The 22,501-nt window shown below is 42.5% G+C and overlaps 2 protein-coding genes across 7 annotated transcripts in view; one reads left to right on the forward strand and one right to left on the reverse strand.

The window, feature by feature from the left end:
* The window catches only part of MFAP5 (microfibril associated protein 5), an 81,023-nt gene extending 64,221 nt beyond the window's left edge, over nucleotides 1-16,802 (reverse strand). The window contains exons 1-2 of one of the 2 annotated variants that reach the window (XM_084835501.1): nucleotides 16,534-16,802; nucleotides 8,748-8,841 (exon numbers count right to left, since the gene is read on the reverse strand). In XM_084835501.1, the coding sequence (XP_084691627.1) occupies nucleotides 8,748-8,841; nucleotides 16,534-16,575 (136 nt within the window). In that variant the 5' untranslated portion in view covers nucleotides 16,576-16,802. Of the gene's footprint in view, nucleotides 1-8,747; nucleotides 8,842-8,974; nucleotides 9,127-16,533 lie in introns of those variants that run through there. The other variant, XM_084835504.1, reaches the window with a different exon arrangement.
* Nucleotides 1-22,501, forward strand: part of RIMKLB (ribosomal modification protein rimK like family member B) — a 105,127-nt gene that overhangs the window by 28,330 nt on the left and 54,296 nt on the right. Inside the window, exons 1-2 of one of the 5 annotated variants that reach the window (XM_084835498.1) lie at nucleotides 16,588-16,706; nucleotides 18,472-18,906. The exons of 1 other annotated variant lie outside the window; for it this stretch is intronic. The gene's annotated coding sequence lies outside the window, so the exon portion shown is untranslated. Of the gene's footprint in view, nucleotides 1-16,245; nucleotides 16,707-16,879; nucleotides 17,678-18,471; nucleotides 18,907-22,501 lie in introns of those variants that run through there. 3 more of the 5 variants (XM_084835497.1, XM_084835500.1, XM_084835499.1) reach the window with 3 other exon arrangements.

Consider the following 22,501-nt stretch of genomic DNA (forward strand, 5'->3'; position numbering starts at 1 on the left):
TATTAGGACCAGTGCTTTTCAATTTATTCATAAATGATCTGGAGCTAGGAAGGAGCAGTGAAGTGGCCAGGTTTGCAGATGACATTAAATTATTGAGGGTGGTCAAAACAAAAAGGGATTGTGAGGAGCTCTAAAAGGATCTCTCCAAATTGGGAGAATGGGCATCTAAATGGCAAATATGGTTCAATGTAAGCAAGTGTAAAGTGATGCATGTTGGGGCAAAAAATCCCAACTTCAAGTATACCCTGATGGGATCAGAGCTAGCAGTGACCAACAAGAAAGAGTTCTTGGGATTGAATGCCTCCAGTGTGGGATTTTCTGTGGTGATAAAAAAGGTGGAGGAAGCAGTAGGAAAACACAGGAGGATTACAAGTGGATGACAACAATGTCTGCCCCCCCGCCCCTCGGTAAAGCTCCATGATTGAGGCAGGGTGATTGCACATGTCTGGAAGTAGCCCTAAACATCAGCCTCAACAGGATTTCTCTCTTGGAAGAGAGCATTTTAATGTTATCAGTTTTAGCTCAAAGATCAAAAGGAGTCACTCAGTTTGTCTGCAGTCCCTTGTAAGACTGCTGGGAATGATAATTTCTAGAGGCAAAAAAACAGCTGCACTCACGTTTATGGTTCCTGATGGTTTCAAGAATGACTCTTTATCAAGGGCAACTCACACATGGAGTGAGTTAGCAGCCATGAGTTCTAAGCATTGTTTGGAAGTTAATAAGAGTTACCCTTGATAAAGAGACATTCTTGGGAACCATAAACATTGATGCAGCTGTCTTTGTTTTGGCGTTTACAGCTGCTTTTTATCCATTCATTGTTGAATGATGATGTCTACCATGTACTATCTTTTGTGGTCTCATCTTCCCTTCAGACCTCTTCAAACTTTTCTATTATTCTTTCAAGACCAAATCCCATCTTGCTTTAATCCTTGCTTCCACCTTTGCAAATCTTTGAGTTGATTGTCAAAGGAAGCCATCTTGACATGGAGTTCCCTCCTAGTTCCATCAACCAAGACTGTAGCGACAGTTGATGCTAGTCTAGGGAGCCCGCTGCAAGGAGGCAATTGCCCAAAGGCCAATCCCAGAAAGTGGCCTCCTGCAGCAAACATTTCTTAGAACTTCAGGTTTGTTTGTTTGTTTTTGCCTGGAAAGCCTTTGTTTCAAGACTCCACTCTAGAGATGTCCTTGCTCATATGGACCACATCTGTGCCAAGGTTTATGTCAACAGACAGACGGAGGGGGCACAAGACCCCCAAAGTTCCTCCAAATGCCTTGGAAAGACAAATAGGTTTCTGCTCTTTCCAGAATCATTGTAGGGTCTGGAGGACAGCTCATCATTGCTTCTCATCCGTTAATTAAGAAATTCCTTTGAGCTTCTTCCCTGATATCTCCACCTCCAGTTCACTGTATGTCTTCTTGGAAGTCTGAACATGGTTCTCAGAGCTCTTCCTTGAAACCTGTTTGAAGGTCTTGGAGCTGCTTCCCTGAAGTTACTGCTCCTCAGAACAATTTTTCTGGTGGTAGTTACCTCATCAGGCAGGGTTTTAGAGACTGGAGCCAGAAATTTGCATTTTCCAAAATGGTGGTGTTATCCTCTGTCCTGATCTTTCCTTTGCAGATAAAATTAATTCAGCCTTTCATAGAGCTTTTCTACACAAGGCATTTATTGTGCGCTCATCATTCCCCAGTCACGGGTGTTTACGAGTTCTTTGGACAACATCATGATCCTCCACCTTTTCTTCTGTTTTTAAAGAGCACTTTCTGCATTTTTTTTTTTAGAGCAGGGGAAATGCAGTATTATTTGTGAAAGAGAAAGAAAATACTTTTTCCACTTGTGTAATTGCGCTATTCTGCTATATCACAGTGCCACCTAGAGATTATGTTGTGGAAAATCAGGAAAGGAAACGCTCTTCATGTAGTGCTCAGATGTCAATTCTGTGACGAAAGCAAAAGTGGATAGAGTGGATTAACAGCCGTGTGAGAAAAACTCATAGTGTGCAGGAATTAATTTTGGTATTATTTTATCTAAATGCAGCTCACTTCTTTAGAGAACAGGAGTAGCACTCCTTGGATGTTTGCTGTGCCATTAAATTCTATGTCGATCGCATCAAACCCAGCAACAACACAGCTCCCTTTCTTTCAAGGTTGTGCAAAGTTCCCACACACATTTTGTCGTAGCTTTCTTCCAAACGAAGGGGGTGGGGAGAAATTCTTTGCTATTTGTATTGGGGAGATAGTCTAAGGCCTTTTGGGAAGGGTAATACTTACATATTGTAGTATGAGGTGGTCTAAGGACTTCCTTTCCCCCACTTTTTTCATTTTAAAAATGAAATCATGGCTTAGCTGAGCACCTGCTGCTGGCGGAAGCCATCTTTTCTTCTTCTCCCCTGAGACAATAGTGACTGACCCCAGATATTTTCAAAGTACAAGGGATGTGAAAGCTGTGGTGCTTGTGGGTGCTTAGTTGAGCCACAGCTTCACTTCTAAAATAAATTAAAAAGTATGTGTTTTGGGGGGGGAGGAACAATGTCCACACATCACGTCGTACTATGATATGCAGGTACTCCTGAACTTCTGCACTGATTTTCAGGTGCCTTTTTGCCACAACTTATGATTGCCCCAAACACTGAGAAATTCAGGGAGATCAGACATCAGAACAGCCCTACCCCTTTGTCTCTTTTAAAATGCCCACACTTGATAAAAAGGTATCAGTTTCTACTGTCTCCCACTGGTTGAGGGAACGTATAGTCCTTGCATACTATTCATCGTGCATACTCTTCATCTACCTGAAGGACAGATGAGTCGGCCCGGGTTTTAAGTTCTTCAGGAAAGGCCCTTATTGTTGTACCACCATCTTCAGAGGCACATTTGGTGGTGATGCAAGAGAGGGCCTTCTTGGCTGCTCCCAAGCTGTGGAACTCCCTGTTGAAGGAGGCTAGGTTGTCTGCCTCTCTGCTGTCTTTTTGCTGGTAAACAAGGACATTTTTATTCAAGTAGACCATTGGCATATAAGCAGGACTATTGGGTTGGGTGATGCTTTTATTCTGTTATTGTGGTGGTTTTAGCTGTGTTTGTTTTATTATTGTTTTAATCAAGTTTTATTTATCTATGATTGTAAACCACATTGAGTGCAACTTTCTTGGTAGAAAGGTGGGGTGCAAATCAAATAAATGAATAATAATTTGCAAGCCTGCAAAATTATTTTGGCACATTCCGCTGGGGGGCATTTTCAGAAAGTGCCCCCCAGAGGAAATTTGCAGAGAGTTACTTGAGCCTCATTTATTCATGAGGGACTACAAGATTGATACATTTGTCTTAGCTGATGTGGCCTTTGATTATTGAGCCCTTCAGTTAGTGCTTAAGTACTAAGACTTCCTATGTACAGGGGTATTTGGGCGCCGAGTTCCTCCTCCTAGGGATGTCTAATCAGGAATGTCCTCCTGTACACGAAGGGAGAAAATAAAGTTCTTGCCTGGTGAACTTCTATTCTCCTCATGGCTAGGAGGACATTCTGCTCACCCCAGCATTTACTGAAGTTACTAATTTTCTATTTTTGAGATTTTATTTCTTTTCCTTTTTATTTTAATTTTTAAATTATGCATATCACCAGCCAACATCAAATATGTGTTACATATACAAATATAGCATCCAAACATTATCCAAACATTAACAGAACTACATAACAACCTAATACAGAAGTATTACCTTTCCTCTCAGCAACTCAGCAAGTATTATTTTGCCGTGCCTCTTCAGGCACTTTTAAAGATTTCGTTGTCTGTACTTCTCTTTACTTTCGCCTCTTAGCGTGTCTGGACTCTTCCCACTCTTGTCGCCTCTGATCTAGGACTCCACCTGGCTCTGCGATTTCTTCTTTCATAAGAAACTCATCCCACTCGTCTTCAGAGGAGCTGTCTTTGTTGGCCTTGGGCTGAGCTGTCTGCTTCTCGCTGTCATCTACTTCTGGACTTGGGGTTCCGGTGCCAGGCCAGCAAATCCTCAACTTCAAATCTCTAACAGGCTCGACCAACCAGGAACCCGCATGCTTCTGGGTCAGGTTTTCTGGTCCTTGACCTGCGGTGCTCCTTATTGAGTGCGATGCTGGGGCAACGCTGTCTTGTGCAACCGGCCTTGGTGCAGGTGCACATTTACACTGGGAAGCATGTATCCAGGTAGGTATTCCTTCTAGTTTTACTGCTGTATGAGTGGTGAACAGTACCTGGCGAGGGCCCATCCACCTGGGCTCTAGGCAATTATACTTCGATGTCTTTTCACATAGACCCAATCTCCAACTTCCAGGCTGTGACACTGCTCATGACTGGGGTGCAATAGATGTGTTTCTTCAACCTGGGAATGCAAGTTCTTAACACATTTCATTAATTTCTTACAATAGTCTATGGTCAATGCACTAGTGTAGGTAGAGTCCTCCTATCCAGGAGGTGAGGACAACAGTCTCATTGGCCTGCCAGTGATAATTTCATATGGAGACAAGTGGTGTTTTCTGTTTGGGGTGGCCCTCATAGACATCGGGGCTAATGGCAAAATAGTTACCCAATCAGAGTTCAGTTCAAAACATAACTTTGACGTTTTGCTCTTCAGTATCCCATTTGTTCTCTCTACATTTCCTGAATTTTGGGGGTGATATGGGCAGTGAAAGTGTTGGGAAACATTCATCACCTTGCACACCTGTTTCAAGTAGGAGTTACAAAGTTCAAAAGTTTCTTAGTCACTGTGCTAGTGTCTGCCGTCCTGCAAGGGGATGCCTCTACCCCCATCCAGAAAACAGGCACACAATTTCTAACACATATTCAAACCCACAACACTTGGGCATTTCAATAAAATCCATTTGCAGATGTAAAAACTGACCTTCTGGGAGACCTCTATACCCCCACGCAACCTTCACAGGATGTCCTACATTGTGGGACTGACAGGTGACACAACGTAGACAGATGGCCTATCCCTCCTTGCCGGCTTGCGAAAGGGAATGAAGCATGTTGGCCAAGAAAAAATGGAGTGACCTAGGCACTACCAAGCAGCTGTCTGGGGAGTGCCAAGGAAAGTCGGAGTGTAAAGTATAACCTGTGTGATTCTACTTGGATTTTTCATTATTTTGGGGCAAAATCTTGGGCTATGCTGAGGTCCCAAAGATCAACAAGATATTTGTGTAGCAGCCTTTGCAGGCTGCTACATTCCATGGGAATTTGGGACACAACATCTTGCCCATTTGTATGAGCTGCACATTTAATAATAGCAATGGAAGAGGGCAGGATAACTGCTTCTAACAAATCTGAAATATATTTTCTATTTTTAATGGGGGTTCCCACAGAAGTCATGAACCCCCTCTTTTCCCATAATTGACCAAAATCATGAACTACTCCAAAAGCATATCGTGGGTCAGTGAAAATATTTACAGTTAACTCTTCATATAATTGACACACTCTAGTCAGGGCTATGGGTTCTGCTATTTGAGCTGAAGCAACCGTGGGTAGTGGGCTGCTTTCAATGAGCTCAAAAGGTGTCACAACATTGTACCCAGCAACAAGATTACCAGTTTGGTCATGCATACAGGACCCATCAACAAAGAGTTCTCAATCAGGGTTTTGAAATGGAATGTCAGATAAGTCAGGACGGGACAAGGTTTCAAGTTGAATAGCTTGCAAGCATTGGTGAGGAATTCTTTCCTCAGACAAGAGTCAGTATAGATATCGACAGTTTTTGACTTTAGAGCAATGAGCTCAGCTACTTGAGGGAGAGGCTAACTGATTCAAAGCACTTATAAGGAGTTGCAACAGCATAGTCAGAAAGACATCTGCACATGCTCAGAGATTAAACTATACAGCAACAGCATAAAAAAAGAAGTAATTCAGTATACACTTCTTGTGTCAGTGGAACAAAAGCACATATTCTTAAGCAACTCACTAAACTGAAACCTTCCAGTTTAGGGTACATCCTGACCCATAAACGATTTGTGGCTATCAGTTCTACACACAAAGCAACTCCTCTTTCACTGCCTGTGCAACTCTCGCTTGACCTTCATTAGTTCACTATGCTTTGCAACATTTCTACCACACTCTGATTTCCACAAGCCTCTACTCCAGCTTTCCCCAACCTGGTGCCCTCTACACTTTCTGTCTACTTGCTTGTCACCAGTGACTTTCAGCAAAAGTGTACACTTACTTTAACCATATAAAAATCCCATTTTTACGGTAACAATTTCAGCACATATACTACCTCTCCACAAACATTCAGTTTTACTTGCATTATTTTGTTCAAAAACACCTTCTTTCTGGTAAACACACAAGTGCAGCCTAAGCTACAATGTTGCCTTTCCCGTACTGTATGGTATATGCCAACCTGTGACACCTTTTTACAATAGCACACAATTCAGCACACGCCCTTGGCAAAGCCTGTGCTTGGGCTTGTTTCTTCTTTTAAGCCTAACAAGACTGAAACAACAAGAGATTGTCTTCATCTCCAAAATTCTAAAGGACCTTATTTTTCTCTATTAAGTTCATTTATTTATTTATTTTTTACATGAGATAGGGGTGGCTTTCTCTTAAGGAGATCAGCATTTTTCCTCTTCTTTTTTTCTTCTTCTTCAAGAATCTTCCCAGGACACTAGCTGGGAATCAGTATTTCCTTTGGAGGCCTCCTTTAACCAATTAAACATGCAGATCACTAGGTGTCAGGTGTTCTGCTGCTGCAGCTTCCTAAAGTTCCTCTGAGATGGACAATTTTGTCCTTATCAAAGGTTCCTTCAGTGGGAAACTGTTTATTGAAATTGTCTCTTGCAAGTTCGCTTCTGATACTGTGTGCACATAAAACATGCTGAGGTACCTTTTGGGAGGGAAAGAAACAGGGCGCGCTTTTGAACTAACAGACCCCGTGGGAATTTGAACAGAGAGACATACAGTCCTTGGCTTTTTCCTTCTAGCCTTGGGGCTTTTGAAGGACATCAGGCAGAATGCCCGTTGGAGACCGCAGGCTCACCAGAATATACCCAGTTTTGCCACCAGACACAATCACACAATCATACAACAGTGGACAATGTAGGTAACACAAGACTGGTCTCTTGTAGTCTGGTAGGGCCAATGCTGGGGCTTGTAACAATGTGCATTTTCATTCTTCAAAGGCATACTGATGCCTTTCTTCTCAAGGGAGGGGATCTCCTACGTTTTTCTTTAGCAGTTCTCGTAAGGGTTGTGCAATAACGACAGAGTCTAAGACTCACTGCCGACGGTATCTTACTAGGCCTAAAAACCTTCTACAAGGCAATGTTAGTAACAAATTAAAGAATGCAGTAAACTTGATATGTAACATATGTAACAGCCCAGAGGTGAGCTATTACAATCTTCTCTTTCTTTGGGAAGAGAAATCTTCTCTCTGACCTGCCTGTCTTGCAGATCATGTTTCAAACTTTTACATAAAACTTTCTTTTCTATGCACCAAGCTTTAACCCTTCACCTGTCTTTTCTGCAAGTTAGGCTGTGAAGTCATTTAGCCCTCTTGTATAGTGTTTTTAAGCTGCTTTCTAACAGCTAGATTGGCAGGCATCCCTTAGCGTGCACCCCTTCATCTTAAAATACACACTTAGGGATTGAACGTTCATTCTTCTCAAACTCTTAATCATTCACACACCGCAGCACTGCTTTGATTTTCACACATTCTGGAATTTGGTTTTCAACTCTCTATCTCAATATATCTAGCACATTGCTTTGCTTTGCCTGTTTCTGATGTGTTATTTCAGCAAAGCTGTCTCAAATTTTCTTTAGAAGGTGATCAGCCAAAGGGGCTGCTTTGTCTATTTTACATGGATCAAGCCTTCAAGTCAATGATGTGATATTCCACCAGGCCCAGTGGAATCTCACTAGTGACTTAACATGTTAAATTCAGACCCATTGTATTTTTTCTTTAATTTTTTCAGTTGTACAGTGCTTGATTTTTACTAAAACTGCTGCCAGATGATAACATGACTTTTAATATATCCCCCCAAAAGGATCCTTTTCTTTTCCCTCTCTCTTCTAGGAGAGGAGGACAATTATCTGCTTAGTGAAAGGTTAGCCATTTGAACTGCAGCTTCCGCATACCAATAAAAAAACTGCATCCCATTGGTTCTGGTGCATCTTGGATGCTTTGGATTCCAAGGCACCATGCAAATTAAGTTCCTTCTGCAGGGAATTGTTTTGGGGGATCATCTCTAGTATAATAATGCCATATATCCAGAAACCTACATGTACCAGGACTGTAATGTATGTACATGTAATAAGCCAGCATACCCTTGGGAGGAAGGGGTGATACCACTTTTTAACCTGAAGACCCCCTGTCTTCACCAGGAAGAACGTGAAGACCCCATGTCTTCACCAGGAAGCCAGTTAACACAATGGGAGGAAAAAGCAGACCACTGTAGCTAAGTCTGCATGCCAGAGACACAACCAGGGCACTTTCACACCATATCTTTTTCCCTCCTGGTCTGGGGACCCTTCGGAGGGTGGCAGGCAAAATTGCCTGGACAAAACCACTGAGGGACTAAGCCGGACTCAGTCACCTCTACCAGCACATTCACACAACGGGCAACAGATTTCAGACGAGACACTGGCTTCAAAGAGACAGTCCTAACCTCCCACCAGACCAGGCATCCGTAAACCAAAAAGGGTTCAATTGCAGACCCACATAGAATATACTGACTGTCCGCAGTCAGTTCCTGGGGAAATACTGGCAGGGAACAATGGTCCTGTGAGGTGCACACTCACCAGGTCCCCGTGGAACCGGCAGTAGGCGGCGGCTCCTCCTGCGGTGTTGCAATCTCAGTGGAACCTCCAAATTGTTGCAGAAAATGCTTTCTCCCTTGGAAGCAAACAGGATTCAAGCAGATGTCGGTTTATTGTTGCGCAACCCCCACAGAACACCAAGGTGTGGTACAGTCAGAATGGCCCTAGACTGGACTCTAACAACAAGCATAAACATTTTTTATACTCACATGTAAATATTACTTAACAAGGAGGAGAGGATTGATTTATAACAACCTGATTGGTGAAACGCTGCTAAATGTGAGCATGCGTACAAGCTTTTACAGCCAGCGCCCTTTGGCACCTTCATAACAACATTCCCTGATAAAGCAGAAGCAACAGTAATGGGAAAATACTGAAAAGCCTGACTCAGCATAGAAAGGATTCAAGTCTACTTGTCACATAGGCACTTGTGTGTGTGAATGGGAAAATTACTCACATAACCAACACATCCACATGTCCAACCTATATCCCATCTCCTATCTGCCCTACAAATACCAGTCTTATATGCATGTTTAGACAGGAAAAAGTCCAACAATTCCTAGGATCCCCTTAGTTTCTTTTAAAATATTACCTCTATTCCTAATAAAACACCACAACTAAATACACATATGACATTAATAAGTATAAAGTAATAAAAATCCATTGATACGACATTAAAAAGCCACAAACAAGCCTGTTAATAGCCACTAATATTCACAAATGAACAAGAATATTTAAGAAGCCAATATACAAAATTATATTTAAACAGTCATTAAGGGTACAATCCTATGCATTGTGGTGGGCAACACATGGCTTGAGTGCTGCATGTGCCCCCTCACACCCGTTGCACCCCCCCACCTGCTGCCACCCCAAAATTTTAAAAAAGAAAAACAAAAATTTAAAAATACACCACCCAAATTGTTTGCAGTCTAAGTTTGGCCCTTTGGGGGCTCTGTACAGTTGAACTACTGTAGCACTCTGTAATGCTATGGGGTGGTTTGCTGCTGAATTTCAGCAGCAAACTGTTAATTTCAGCATTTCGGTTTTGGGGGAGCACCCTGGCTTCTTCACACGGAGCTTTTATTGTGCGATTGAAATTACTCCTTCACAGAAGTTTGCGCGTTCTTTACATGATGCCATGATCATCCAAGGCATCTCCTGCACTAAATGCCCCTTGTTCTGTTTTTAAATAGATTGCAGATAATGAGCTATCAAATCACCCCTGTCATGTTCTGCTTCAGTTTCCTCCATGAAAAGAGGAAAAGTGGCAAGAAGAGGAGCGAAATCAATGAAAGATAATGGAAGACTCAGATATGGGGAGAAGGAGTGGGGGAAAGGAAGTGGGTGAAAAAGGGCATCATTGTGATGCTGCATTTAAAAAGTTTTAAATGCACGATTTTAGGCTGGCATAGAGATGCCCCCTGTGAGCTGTGGCCCATGCTGGGAGGGTGGGGGCATCCAGGGGCAAAAATGGCCCCCAGAGCTCTGGATGTTACCCACCCTTGCATTGCATGTTTAGACAAAATAAAGCCTGCCATGCTGGTAGTTGTAGAACTTTTTTCTTTCTAAACGTGCATAGGATTACACTCTAAAACAAATAATTATAGATATTCATGAATCCCAACTACTTTCATATAAATATATGTCCTAATAATACTCAGAATAGATTTCCATATTCACTCATAACGTATTAAATATGCAATATATATCTATACCCAAGCCATATATTCTTTGCATGAAACTAACAAATTATAAGACAATTTCCATGGAAAAATTCTATCACTTTTATCCTATCTCCTAAGTAGATATACTCTGTCATTTTTGCCATCTCTGCAGTATTCCAAATTTTAAGTAGCCATATCTTAAGAGCAGGTACTTCACTGCTTCTCAGTTTAGTAACAAATAATATTTTGGCTCCTGTCAACAAATGTGAAACCATTTCATGTATTTCCTTTGTTGTTGTTCAGTCGTTTAAGTCATGTCCGACTCTTCATGACCCCATGGACCATAGCACGCCAGGCCATCCTGTCCTCTGCTCTCTCCCGGAGTGTGCTCAAATTCATATTCATTGCATCGGTGATGCTATCTAGCCATCTCATCCTCTGCCGTCCCCTTCTCCTTTTGCCTTCAATCTTTCCCAGCATCAGAGTCTTGTCCAGGGAGTTTTCTCTTCGCATTAGGTGGCCAAAATATTTGAGCTTCAGCTTCAGTATCTGTCCTTCCAATGAGCAGTCAGAGTTGATTTCCTTTAGGATTGACTGATTTGACCTCCTTGCAGTCCAGGGGACTCGTAAGAGTCTTCTCCAGCACCACAGTTCGAAGGCATCAATTCTTCGGCGCTTGGCCATCCTTATAGTCCAGCTCTCACAGCCATACGTTACTACTGGGAAAACCATAGCTTTGATTATACGAATCTCTGTCAGCAAGGTGATGTCTCTGCTTCTTACTATGCTGTCTAGGTTTGCCATAGCTTTCCTCCCAAGGAGCAAGCGTCTTTTAATTTCATGGCTACAGTCACCGTCTGCGGTGATCTTGGAGCCCAAGAAAATAAAATCTGTCACTGCTTCCATTTCTTCCCCTTCTATATGTCAGGAAGTGATGGGGCCACATGCCATGATCTTCGTTTTTTTAATGTTAAGTTTCAAACCAGCTTTTGCACTCTCCATTTTCACCCTCAACAAGAGGCTCTTTAGATCCTCTACGCTTTCTGCCATTAGGGTGGTATCATCTGCGTATCTGAGGTTGTTGATAATTCTCCCGGCAATCTTAATTCCGACCTGTGATTCATCCAACCCGGCATTTCTCATGATGTATTCTGCATATAAGTTAAATAAGCAGGGCGACAATATACAGCCTTGTCGTACTTCTTTCCCAATTTTGAACTAATCGGTTGTTCCATGTCTGGTTCTTACTGTTGCTTCTTGACCCTCGTACAGGTTTCTCAGGAGACAGGTAAGGTGGTCTGGTACTCCCATCTTTTTCAGAATTTGCCACAGTTTGTTGTGATCCACACAACCAAAGGCTTTAGTGTAGTCAATGAAGCAGAAATAGACGTTTTCTGGAATTCTCTTGCTTTCTCCATGATCCAGCGAATGTTGGCGATTTGATCTCTAGTTCCTCTGCCTCTTCGAAACCCAGCTTGTACTTCCGGTAGTTCTTGGTTCACATGCTGCTGAAGCCTAGCTTGTAGGATTTTGAGCATCACCTTGCTGACATGTGAAATGAGCGCAATTGTACAGTAGTTTGAACACTCTTTGGCATTGCCCTTCTTTGGAATTGGAATGTAAACTGACCTTTTCCAGTCTTGTGGCCACTGTTGAGTGCTCCAAATTTGTTGGCATATTGAGTGCAGCACTTTAATAGGATCATCTTTTAGGATTTTAAATAGCTCAGCTGGAATGCTGTCATCTGCACTAGCTTTGTTGTTAGTAATGCTTCCTAAGGCCCACTTGACTTCACTCTCTAGGATGTCCGGCTCAAGTTCAGTGATCGCACTATCATGGCTATCAGGGACATTCAGATCTTTCCTGTATAGTTCTTCTGTGTATTCTTTCCACCTCTTCTTACTCTCATCTGCTTCTGTTAGGTCCCTGCCTTCTTTGTCCTTTATCATGCCCGTCTTTGCACAAAACATTCCCTTGATATCTCCGATTTTCTTGAAAAGATCTCTAGTCTTTCCCATTCTATTGCTTTCCTCGATTTCTTTGCATTGTTCATTTAAGAAGGCCTTCTTGTCTCTCCTTGCTATTCTCTGGAAATCTGCATTCAGTTGGATATATCTTCCCCTTTCTCCCTTGCTTTTCACTTCCCTTCTTTCCTCAGCTACTTGTAAAGCCTCATCAGACAGCCACTTTGCTTTCTTGCATTTCTTTTTCTTTGGGATGGATTGAGTTGCTGCCTCCTGAACAATGTTACAGACCTCCATCCATAGTTCCTCAGGCGCTCTGTCTATCAGGTCTAATCCCTGAAATCTATTCCTCACCTCCACTGTATATTCATAAGGGATATGATTCAGGTCATACCTGAATGGTTTAGTGGTTTTCCCTACGTTCTTCAATTTAAGCCGAAATTTTGCAAGAAGCAGCTCATAATCTGAGCCAGAGTCAGCTCCAGGTCTTGTTTTTACTGACTGTATGGAGCTTCTCCATCTTTGGCTACAAAGTACATAATCAATCTGATTTCGATATTGACCATCTGGTGATGTCCATGTGTAGAGTCGCCTCTTGTGCTGTTGGAAAAGAGTGTTTGCTATGATCAGCGTATTCTCTTGGCAAAACTCTATTAGCCTTTGTCCTGCTTCATTTTGTACACCAAGGCCATGCTTGCCTGTTATCCCGGTGATTGCTTGACTTCCTACTTTAGCATTCCAATCCCCTATGATGAAAAGGACTTCTTCTTTTTTTTTTGGTGTTAGTTCTAGAAGGTGTTGTAGGTCTTCATAGAACCGATCAACCTCAGCTTCTTCGGCCTCAGTGGTTGGGGTGTAGACTTGAATTACTGTGATGTTGAATGGTTTGCTTTGGATTCGTACTGAGATCATTCTATCGTTTTTGAGATTGTACCCCAGTACTGCTTTTCACACCCTTCTGTTGACTATGAGTGCTACTCCATTTCTTCTAAGGGATTCTTGCCCACAGTAGTAGATATAATGGTCACCTGAATTAAATTCGCCCGTGCTTGTCCAGTTTAGTTCGCTGATTCCCAAGATGTCGATGTTCAATCTTGCCATCTCATGTTTGACCACCTCCAGCTTACCTTGATTCATTGATCTGACATTCCAGGTTCCTAAACAATATTGTTCTTTACAGCATCGGACTTTCTTTTCACCACCAGACACATCCACAGCTGAGTGTCCTTTCGGCTTTGGCCCAGCCGCTTCACTCTTTCTGGGGCTACTTGGAAATTCCCTCTGCTCTTCCCCAGTAGTATATTGGACACCTTCCGACCTAAGGGGCTCATCTTTTGTATATCTAACCTTACTCCAAAATGTGGCTATTTTAGCACTTGTTCACCAAATATGACAAAAATCAACTTGTTGCTGTGTACATGATTGTTTCATTCCATTCTTATAAATTCTATTTAATTGTGCTGGTGTTAAATACCACTGGTATAATACCTTAATGGTTTTCTCTTAATGTTTAAACAAGGAGACAGTGTTGGCCTTTTTGTGAAGATAAATTGCCGCATTGCTTCAGTTAATTTTCTTATCTTATTTTTCTATTTTATCTTAAATAAAATAAGAAAGACAGATTTCTATTGCTCTTGCTATTCCATTTATATAACCTGTTAATTTTGTTTCCTATTGTTTTATGGTGGTCGTTCACCTTGTTGTAGCTATTTTTGCTGCAGATCATTTTTCTCTGATTCACTGCACAGTCATCCTGGAGTTGAAGAGCCTCCCCTCCAGATCTTAAGCTATGAGTAGGCTGATATACTACGCTCCTTCAGATATTTGGGTCTCAAACTGTTTAGGGCTTTAAAGATATGTATCAGCACCTTGAATTGGGCTCAGAAATGAATAGGCAGCCAGTGCAACTTCTTCAGAATCAGTGTTATGTGATTCCACCTGGCTGCAACTTAAAAGTTCTAGCAGCTGCATTCTGCACAAGGTGAAACTTCCAGGTCATCTTCAAGGGCAATCACACATACAGTGCATTTCTGTAGTCCAACTGGGAGGTTACCAGCACATGAACCAGAGGCCAGCCAGGCTAACCCTGTCCAGGGATGATCTAGGTAATAAAAGGCACTCTGAGGCACCAAGGCCACCTTGGTCCAGGTTTAGTCCAGAAAGGTGGGTTATAAACATTTAAATAAATACTGAAAAGTGGATTATGAAAAATAAGGAACATCTATTATCAAAAATCTATCATTTCTTTTAAAACATGACACTGAGCCTGAACAAATCAAAGATTGGAGGATTAAAATGACACAAAATATAGATATTCACACGGAGATTTGAGAAAACCTATGGAATAGAGCTTAAAGATTTTCTTTGAACATAGGTGTGAGAGAGAACTGTTATAAAACAATTGCAAGATGGCATGTTACTGCAGTGGTGATAAATAATTATTATTCACCCACTTGTTGGAAATGTCAGGAAAAGATGAGTTTTCTGTCATATATGATGGGGAATGTTATTTAGCAAAGAAATATTTGAAAAAAATTAGTTGATGGGTAATTAAGTCACTGGGATATGAAATCCCACTTGATCCAGTATTTTATTGTTATTTTTAAAGTATATGGATGGTTCAGTTTATCAGGAACATAAAAAAATACTTCCTATATGAAAACAGCAGTATAGATCTTATATGCTAAAAATGGAGATTACAGTGAGTAACAGACAAAAATTTGGAATTTGCATATAGTGCATTATATGAGAACAAAAGAAAAAGACAACTGGATAACTGTATAATAAATTGGAACCTGTTTATTGAATGTTGTAAGAATAATTATTTGCTTCTAAAAATATTATGGCTTTTCTATGTTTTGAATCCAATGAATATTTGATTTGACTTTACTTTTATTTTTTGTTCTTTGATACCTAATGGAATATTATAAGATTGTGTATATTTTTGTTTGCATAAAATAAAGAAATAAAGTGGCAAAGTTGGATCAAGGAGTATCCTCCAAGCTACGAACTTGCTCTTTCAGGAGGAATGCAACCCCATCTAGAACAGTTTGCACACCCAGTTCCCAGACATGAGAACAACCTATCCACAGTGCCTCAGTCTTGACAGGTTTCAACTTCAGTTTATTGGCATTACTGAGTCCAGACACCAGTTCAGAACTTTCATGGCTTCACCTGATTCTGATGACAGAGAGCAACAGAGCAAAGTGTGACCCACATATTGATGGCATCTCACTGCAAATGCTCTGATGACTTCACTCTGCGGCTTCACATAGACGTTTAATAGCAGGGAGGATGAAATGGAACCTTGCAGGACACCCACAACGCAAGTGCCATGGGATCAAGCAGAACCCCTGCCCCCCCATGCTATCTTCTGAAACCGACCCTGCAGGTAGGAGTGGAACCACTGTATCACCATTCCTCTGACATACAACCCGCAGAGCCAGTCCAAGAAGATACCATGGTCAATAGTATCAAAAGCTCCCGAGAGATCAAGGTGAAGCATTCAATGATACCCTTGTTCCCAATAGCCATCCCATCAGCCAATTCCTTACTGTTATGTTTATTATTGTACTGAAAGACGGAGGAATACTTTTTTGTTGATTTTTGCCATAAGCAGGGTGGGGATATTCCTGTTTGATGCCTTTTTGCTGTGTGGCACTCTTTTAAGGGTTAGAGGGCAAAAATAGCATCTGGGATTTTATCCCCAGGACTGGGGGTGCTTCCAGATAGAGGGCTCCTAGTATTGCCGAGCAAAAGGCACTGTGCAGCTATCCCATCGATTCCTCCTTAACTGATTATTTCTGGTAAGAGGAAAGACAGAAGCAGCGGTGGAAAAACACAGGAAGGTTTAGGAGAAGACCATGTCTGGGCACACACACACCAATTCTGTGAAAGATGGCGTGATAAAAACCTCATCTGAAACGAATCAGGGTGATGGTACAAAAGCCTTGTCTGGAAGCACCCAGGGCGAGCAGGATACAGCTCTTCTCCGCTGCCTGACAAGAAGCCATTCCAAGGGGGAAGGACGGGGCTTCCTAAAATCCTAAGCCCCTGCCCCACCCTTTCCTCTCAAAACTTCGGAACCCGGCAAGGGGCGAGCGCTCCTTTTCCAGCGTGCTCGTGAAGGCGCGTTCATACCGATGGAGGCAGGTTTCTCTCTGGGGATGTGGTGATGTGCATACGGAGACTTATAAAGCGAGTCGTGGTGGCAGCAAATATCTGAGGTGGCGGGGGAGGGGCCGCAAATTCTTGCTGGGAGGAGGAATCCGGCGTCGGAGTGACGAGGACAGGAGAGCGAGGGAAAGGAAGAGGTAAAGGGAAAGCGACGGTTGCTGGGCTGGTTGCTGGGCTCGCTTCTCCTCGCCCCTCGCAGACGCACGCCCCCTCCCCCTTTAACGAGCGGAGCCGCCTCTGAGGTGCGCACTCGGTGGGGCGGGGGAAGGCTCTGCGCGCCTTTCTTGCTTCTGGGGCTGGATTGGCTGGGGGAAGGGGAGGGGGCTGCCAGACAACGGGCGCGCGCGAAATAGGGCGGTCGCGGTGTCCCTGAACTCGCTCGCGCGGGCCAGCGAGCCGCCCCCCTCCGCTGTGCGCGCGCTGGTGGCGTCTTCCGATTCCTCCGTCCCTCCCTCTCTCTCTCCCTCCCTCTCTCTCATCCATCCTATCAGGCCGCGCGGGCGGGCGGGCGACCAGGCTGGCGAGATCGGCTGTGGCGGTTTCTGGGCTGCGGCTGCTAGCGCGACTTAAGCAGCAGCGGGAGCCGCAGGGGGGGGCGGAGGCGGGGGCTCGCTCTGCGGAACAGCCTCGAGGGTGCCTCCCTCCCCTTAGTCGAAGGGAGGCATTCATTATTCGCCCTTTTGGCTTATTCGTGCCTCCAAGGAGGGCAAGTCGCCCCTCCCCCCCGTCAGTCTTTTGCTCGTGGTCTTGTGGGGGGGGCAGAGCGCGCGAGGAGAGCGGGGCGGATTTCGCCCTTTTTTTGTTTTAAACCTTCCTTTGAGGTGTTCCAATTCTTGATAATGATCACCGGGAAATAATTGGACAGGATACAGGAGAGGGAATTAAATAGTCCCACTTCTGTGGGGATCGAAGAACAATCTGAGGGCCTTTTAAAGCAGTCAGCCCTTCTCATTCTGTAACTTCTCCCCGCCTCCCTCCCGTTTATGATTCCACGTACTTATTTTATTAGCATTCTGCCCTAATAATTGAGGGGGAGGGTTGGAGGCCCCATCACATCTTCCTAAATCCGGAGCACTGTTCAGGAGGAGGAGACGGAAAGAGCGCCCAGGTTAGTGACTTGTCTGCCGCCCTGCTTACTTGAAATCGCCTTGTTTGTTCCTCATCGTCTGTGTTGAAGACGCGGGATGCACGTGCATATTTTATTTTAGAATTCTTTGTCTGAGTACAGATGCTTAAGCGTTTGTGGTGACGTCTTAACCGTGTGGGAAGCATTTCTAGGTAATTCTGCATGCGTGTTCTTAAAACAAAGCCCTTGATACTGGATGCTATTTGCTTTTTTCGTATTCTGTTTTTATGTATGTGTTTTAAATTTGTAGCCTGTTTTATAGAAAAATACTACCGCTTTGCAGGATGGTGACTTAACATACATTTTGTTGTAATTAAATCCATACTGTAAGCAAACAGTGCGTCTGAAACAATGACTTTTCTTTTCTTACGGGTTTGTTAATTTGGCTTCTTTTTTCCCTTTGGATTCTGTGTGTGATAGTGATTCCATTAAGTATATAGTGTAGAACGCATGTTTTTACTAAAACTGAGGCACATACCTTGTCTCATTAGTCATGTTTATACCGTGGATGTGTCAAGATGTGTAAAACTGTGTTTACGTCAGTTTCTTTCCCCTTTTGAAGTCACCTTACCCTGCACAAAAATTTAAACACAGAGCAATCCTATACATGTCTACTCAGAAGTAAGTCCTATTGAGTTCAGTAGGGCTTAGTCCCAGGTAAAGTGGGCATAGGATTGCAGCCTTAGATGGTTTTCTACTATGCCTCACTGTGTGCTTTTTCCTAGTTGGACTATGAATGAAGTAAACTAACCTAGATCTTTTCTTTCTTTTCCTAGATATTGGTGATGCTAGGTGCAGCCTTCTTAGGGGCCCAGTTCTGAGGGAGTAGAAACACACAAGAAGTTTTTTTGTAATTTGAATGCTTAGAACATAAGATTCTTGTTTCTTTTTTCTGGCCTCCCTTTCTTCGGGGGAGCAGGAATATTAATCCCCCTCACCAAATTACTTCAGTCTTCTGGGCAGCAGTTAGGCATCACCCATTGGGGTACCAAGAGAATACAATTCACATGAAATCTTCCTTCTTTTGGAGGCTTTGTGACCAACCCACTCTTGAAGAGCCAAAGGCACTGAGAGGACTTGATTACCTCTGAAGGGGGTGTTAAAGGGGAGGGAGAAGAAAAGGTCCCAGAAATACCTCTTCACACTGAGGGGGATTGAAGCAACAGTCATTGGGTATTGCTGTTTTTCCCACCCCCCACCCCCAGTGTCTGGTAAGTCATGCTACCGTTATTCACTTATTCATTCACTCCATTCTTTCTCATCCCACCCCTACCCCATGCCTAGGCATGCCTAGAGATTGTGAGTATGGTGGGGAAAGTGAGTAGGGATGGCTGTGGTGTGTGTGTGTGTGTGTGTGTGTGTATGAAGCATTGATAAGCGGGTTTCTATTTCCTATGCATTATTAGTTTGGGATTAAAGGTATGTATGGTAGATGTACAAATAGCAAGCACCTGCAAGGTGGTACCTCAACAAAAAGTATGTAGGCTTATTGGGTGCAGAGAGATTTTTATAGTCCCATAAGGAAATAAGGAATGAAATGCTCTTTCTTGCTTAGGGCAATTGTGAATGTGATTAAAGGGTTGCATAAGCAACTCTAAAAAATCAGTTGAGTTTTCCTTTATGGACAAGAGAACACAACAGAGAAGAAGTTATATGAAGGTTAAGTGTTTTACGCTTCTGCAATTGGCCAAACACAGTAGCTGAAACATTCCTTTCTCTCCAGACTGTGGTGTCCTTTGCAAATATAAAAGGGAAGTTGAGTGGGGGTGTTGACAGTACTGATGCTTCCAGAGAAGTGTGCAGTAGATCACCTGGCCGCAGTGGTCATTTCTGTAATGGAGGTGTAGAGCAAGGATGAACAGACAGACTATCAGCTGTTGTTTAGACAAGGGATGGGCAGAAAGTAGATCTGGATCTGCTGGTAGATTTGCAGGAGATCAGCAAGATATCTGACTTCCAATTGTTTACCAGTAGCAGCAACAAAATGCCTCCACAAGTCCCCTGCCCAAAATTATAATGCTGAAATGAAAAAGCTTGGTGTAACTAGGAGTGAAGTTTTGTGTTGAAGAACTGTGAGCTCTGTTCAGTTTTAGTTCTCAAAACAAAATTCCGGGCTCAGAATTCTGTAATTCAAAGTGATGTCTTTTTAACGAGGTTCAGGTTTCTGGTTCTTGGAGTTCTAGTAAAAAAAACAAGCCAGCCTGAATTCTCATTCCTGGTTTAGGCTACCTTGGTTGTGTTAATGCTTGCTTGATTTAAAATTATGTTCATTTTTAAGGAAAAAAGCAGCTTTACTTATATAGAACATGGGACCAGATGTTCAGCCAGTACATAATTTATAGGCTGCCTCAGAGTGCAGTATTTGCAGTGTGGTTTGGAATATAAGTATTGCATTAATCTCACTGTGGTGGTTCAGATATAATGTTTGACTGGCTGGACTCTTAGACACGTGCACTCTTGTTTATTCTCCTGGTTTGCAGGGCAAGCAGAGATCATTGTTTGCTGGTTTGGATGAAATGGTAAACCATGCTTTGCTTCAGACTAGGAATGTAGGCAAAGAATTGGTGTTTAGGAGGCACTGGAGGAGGGCATGGGAATGTGAGCCTGAGGGTCCAGCCAGGCTCATACATGTAATGCAAAGCCATGTTTTGCTGCTATGTCTGAACCAACTCATGGCATGTAAATTCTTATTAAAGTTCATCCTAATCCTACACCGATTTTGTAACATATGGATTTTATAACATTGGAGGTGGCCTTTTAGCTAAATTATTTTTATGTTTACAATTGGGCCATGATTTTTATCTTAAAGGGTGTACATTTAAAATTCACGATTCCATAATGTGACAACTGACCGCCCCCCCTTTGTGGTGGTTGTCTGTTTCAATCAGACACTGACTTTTATTCTCTGTCATATATGAAGGATTACACGCAACTAATTATCCCACATTTTTCCATGGTGGGTAATTTTCTGATGAGGATATTTCTAATGAAAGTCTTATTGAAATGTTTGGAAGCTGCTAGATTTTGGAACTCCTGAGTGCTCTGTCTTGAAGTATTCCTCTTAAAAGAAGAAAGCAAGTATCCTAGGATAGCCAATTTATCTTTTGAAACAATCAATATAATTTTTTATAAAACCTATTCCTGCAGGATTTTGTCACATTCTAATTTCACACTAAGAAACAGAACCATGGATCAGGGATTTGCTGTATGCAGATTTCAAGCATGGGGCCATGCGAACAAGTGCTGACTCAGTTCTGCTATTGAATTCTATGGGATAATGCTTTGAGCTTTTGCAAGCTGCAATTTGGGGTACAGTTGAGTAGATGCACTGGGGTCACTAGGGTGGATTTCTCCCCTACTTCATGAGTGCATCCCTTTACATGCAGGCAGACTAATAGCTCTGGGGCAGAGCACATGCTTTGCATACAGATTGTTGCCAGGTGTAATCTGGCATCTCCATTTAAATGGATCAGGTAGCAGATGATGGGAAAGACCTCTGGGGGGCCGGGAGAACTGCTGCCAGTCAGAATAGATCATATGGGGCTAGATGAACAAATAGTCTGACTGATATAAGGCAGCCTTGTACGTTCCTTAATTCTCCCAAATATGTGAGTGGTTGTCTTTAATTCCAGTGGGAAAAAACAAACCACTGTACTTGAGGAGAATACAAATCCTGACATTTCCACCCACAGGAACCTCATTGTGGGTACACTGAGTGTCTGTGAACAGAGACCCATTGCACCATTTCCAGAAGTCCCTATAATATACAAGGCCTCCCACCCTGTCTGTTATAATGATGGATGTTTTGCTAGTGCCCTACAGTTAACAGTATCAAGTAATTCAGGGTGCCTTCTGGTGATAAAACAGCCTTTCTTACCTTGATAAAGTGCAGTGGTACAGAAGGCAGCATTAAGCAATGAAATGGTGTAACGTTGTGACGAGGTTAGTTAAAAGTGTCTCGCCCCTTTTTACTTTGAATGATTGTTTTCCTAACAGATAATTCAGGACATTTTTTTGTTGCCGCTTTCCTCAGAGTCTATAGGAAAGGCACAAAATATACGTGGAAACTTCCTTAAAAAATAAAAGTTTCTTCAGTGGAATAGTTTGGGTAGACGCTTGTGAATCCTAGGTTGGGGTCTGTCCGAGTGTCAAGCAAAGAAAGCTGCTCTTTCTTTTAACGTTAGTGTTTTTCCATATTTTTCTTTAGACACTGAAGGAACAAATCATAACTATAGATCACATACTATAGATCTCATACCAAGTGGTGAAAGGTTTTTAAATTCCTTGCAAGCCTAGTGGTAAAAACATGAGGAATTTTATTCATAATTCTTGCCTGAAATAAAGAGCATTTGTTTTCAAGTAAAAAAATACAGCTTGCTGCTGCATATTAAGGAGCTATACTATGTGACTGATAAATTATAGCAAAAGAGTTCCATGTAAAATCTGTTCATTTATATTGCTTACTGCAAACTCACTGCAGACAAAACAATTTAGGTGACTGAAGCTAGGTCAGAAGAACAGTTCCTGCTCTTGTTAGTTAAAAGGAGACTGGAAAATAATGAGCCACAGAGACCTGGATCTCCAAAGTTTACTCTATTGTTTCATTAAAGCAGACAATTTATGTAGGTTTAAAATTATACAAAGCAGATGACAAGTTTCTACCTTCTCTTAAGGCAGCCAATTTGTTCATTTGTTGAATAATGCTCTTCTAATAAGGGCTGGATTCAAGAGACCTTCATACATCTGCTTTAGCCAGCACAGGAAAATAAAATTCCAGAAGAGCTCCCTTGGCCTGTGGCAACAATA

Source organism: Heloderma suspectum, chromosome 2 (assembly GCF_057233095.1).
Source record: "Heloderma suspectum isolate Gila_16-S chromosome 2, 16-S_ref, whole genome shotgun sequence".
Taxonomy (NCBI): domain Eukaryota; kingdom Metazoa; phylum Chordata; class Lepidosauria; order Squamata; family Helodermatidae; genus Heloderma; species Heloderma suspectum.